The sequence below is a fragment of the Limulus polyphemus genome, unplaced genomic scaffold (assembly GCF_000517525.1).
Source record: "Limulus polyphemus unplaced genomic scaffold, Limulus_polyphemus-2.1.2 Scaffold5936, whole genome shotgun sequence".
NCBI lineage: Eukaryota > Metazoa > Arthropoda > Merostomata > Xiphosura > Limulidae > Limulus > Limulus polyphemus.
Window position 1 is genome coordinate 8,507 of NW_013671546.1, and position 2,738 is coordinate 11,244.

The 2,738-nt window shown below is 34.0% G+C and overlaps 1 protein-coding gene across 1 annotated transcript in view; it reads left to right on the top strand.

The window, feature by feature from the left end:
- Positions 1-2,738, top strand: part of LOC106473156 (liprin-alpha-1-like) — a gene marked incomplete at its 3' end in the record, with an annotated part of 52,623 nt that overhangs the window by 2,200 nt on the left and 47,685 nt on the right. The window contains exons 2-3 of the mRNA XM_022401643.1: positions 30-164; positions 1,355-1,519. Of these exons, the coding sequence (XP_022257351.1) occupies positions 45-164; positions 1,355-1,519 (285 nt within the window). The remainder of the gene's footprint in view (positions 1-29; positions 165-1,354; positions 1,520-2,738) is intronic.

Here is a 2,738-nt window from a genome sequence, read left to right on the forward strand (position 1 = left end):
AACAAGTCGCTATGTTGATAATTTACTAGGAGTTTACTACATTAATGTTTATAATTTTCCAGGAGTTTGCCTCTTTGACAAAAGAATTAAACCAAACGAGAGAACAGCTGATAGAACGAGAGGAAGAGATTCAAGAACTGAAGGCAGAAAGGAATAATATAAAGGTTAGTGAGATGACCACTGTTGTATACTATGATTAATGTGGGATTTTGTTTAAATGTTGAATCGCTCTTGGCTTTTACCCGCATTCATATCTCGTCTAAACATTGCTTCACAACTATAGAAAGACGACAGCTGCCCAACCGTTGAATAAAGGTACGTAGGATGACGACATCCGCACGACTGTAGAATAAGGATATATAGGTGACGACAGGTGGACGTCTGTAGAGTAAGGAAATTTAGTATCACGACAGTTGTTCGACTGCAGAATAAGATTATCTACAATGACAACAGTGGTACTTCTCTGAATAAGAGTATCTACAATGACAACAGTGGTACTTCTGTGAATAAGAGTATCTACAATGACAACAGTGGTACTTCTGTGAATAAGAGTATCTACAATGACAACAGTGGTACTTCTGTGAATAAGAGTATCTACAATGACAACAGTGGTACTTCTCTGAATAAGAGTATCTACAATGACAACAGTGGTACTTCTGTGAATAAGAGTATGTATAATGACAACAGTGGTACTTCTGTGAATAAGAGTATCTACAATGACAACAGTGGTACTTCTCTGAATAAGAGTATGTATAATGACAACAGTGGTACTTCTCTGAATAAAGGTATCTATGATGACGACATTTGTATAATAAAGTTATTTAGGATGACGAAAGTTTGATGCTAAAACAAATCGTAGTGGACTATCCGTGTTGTGCCCACTACGAGTATTGAAACCCGGTTTTTATCGCTGTGGGCCCTCACACTTACCGCTGAGGCACTAGAAGGCCCTATTGGAATGTGTATATCTATATATATTTCTGAAATTTTATTTATTTAGTAAACAAAATACCTCAGTAAACTAATAAAATACTTTGATTTATAAGATGGAGGACAAAAAAGGGTCATTATGTTTTCAACATAATGATTGTCTTTACTTTTCCCCTATAAAAAATAAACGTCTACCTTCCGTAAACTCTCTAGTTAGAGGTTTTTTTTTATTTTTTTGTTTAGTCAGTTAATCGTTTAATCATACGAAATCCCTATTTTATCGTGTTTGATTTTGTAATCATAATACATTCTCTTGGGTATTTATTGGGTTGATTGTTCTCTTATGCTGTTAATTTTGTAAAAACATAAAGTAACCATTGTTACAACAATAAATTTAATATAGTTTATTTTTTTCTTTCCATAGCTGCTACTGGAACACTTGGAGTGTTTGGTTGCCCGACATGAACGTTCTCTAAGAATGACCGTTGTAAAAAGACAGTCTCAGTCCCCTGCAGGAGTTTCTTCTGAAGTGGAGGTTCTCAAGGCACTCAAATCCCTATTTGAACATCACAAAGCTTTAGATGAAAAGGTTAATCTTTTGAACCACGGCTCGTGTAAAGTACTTTTTGGATAACGTGTTTCTCAACTTGTGTACTTAGGTTGCAATTTGAATTTTACTGTATCTAGGTTGAAAAGCCGGGCTTTATTGACTACAGCGAAACGTTGTCTTGGTAATGAATCACTTACCTAGCAAACTAACGACTTCTGTTATACGACATATTAACGAATCATCATTAATCTATTAATGCAGCCTAGATTTTTCTTAGAACATCAGGTGTTGTTAATTTTATTTCCAATTTTCCAGGTTCCGATTGGTGAACAAGCATCACTGAGAAAGAATATTGACAAATCATAGTTAAAGAGTAATAACAATTAATTAAATTATACTGTATGTAATGAGTTATTGGTCCAAAGAAAAGTATGGGGTGAAATACTGTTACTAGGCCTTACTCATTATACTGAAGATACAAAGAAGGCAAATGACCTTCACCAGGACCTCTGAACATAGTCACATAACAAAGCTTAATGTTCCTCCAATAAATATGTCAGTTTCATGTCGTAAATTGGGCTATATTGCAATCACTCGATACAATATTTAATGAGATTACTACTGATAATTAATTATCTTAAAGATCATTTAAAATTTCTTTAAACCCAGCTTTTTATGTGTAGTGATATCTGTTTGTATACTAGTGATAAGAAAGTTGTATTTAGTTGTATTTGTAATATTCTTGTTCCGTATTACTATCACGTATAATTCCAAAAATTCAAGTAGTTTTCTAAGGTATTAGACGTACCGTCAGTAATTTGTGTTTCAGTTGCTACAACTCTCTTACTAGACGTACCATTAGTAATTAGTGTTTCAATTGCTACAACTCTCTTACTAAATGTACCATTGGTAATTAGTGTTTCAATTGCTACAACTCTCTTACTAAATGTACCATTGGTAATTTGTGTTTCAGTTACTACAACACTCGTACTAGACGTACCATCAGTAATTTGTGTTTCAGCTGCTACAGCACTCATACAAGACGTACCATCAGTAATTTTGTTTTAGTTGTTATAACATTTATACTAGACGCACCGTCAGTAATTTGTGTTTCAGTTGATACAACACTCATACTAGACGTATCATCAGTTATATCTGTTTCAGTCGATACAACACTAATACTAGACGTATCATCAGTTATATCTGTTTCAGTCGATACAACACTAATACTAGACGTACCATCAGTAATTTGTGTTTC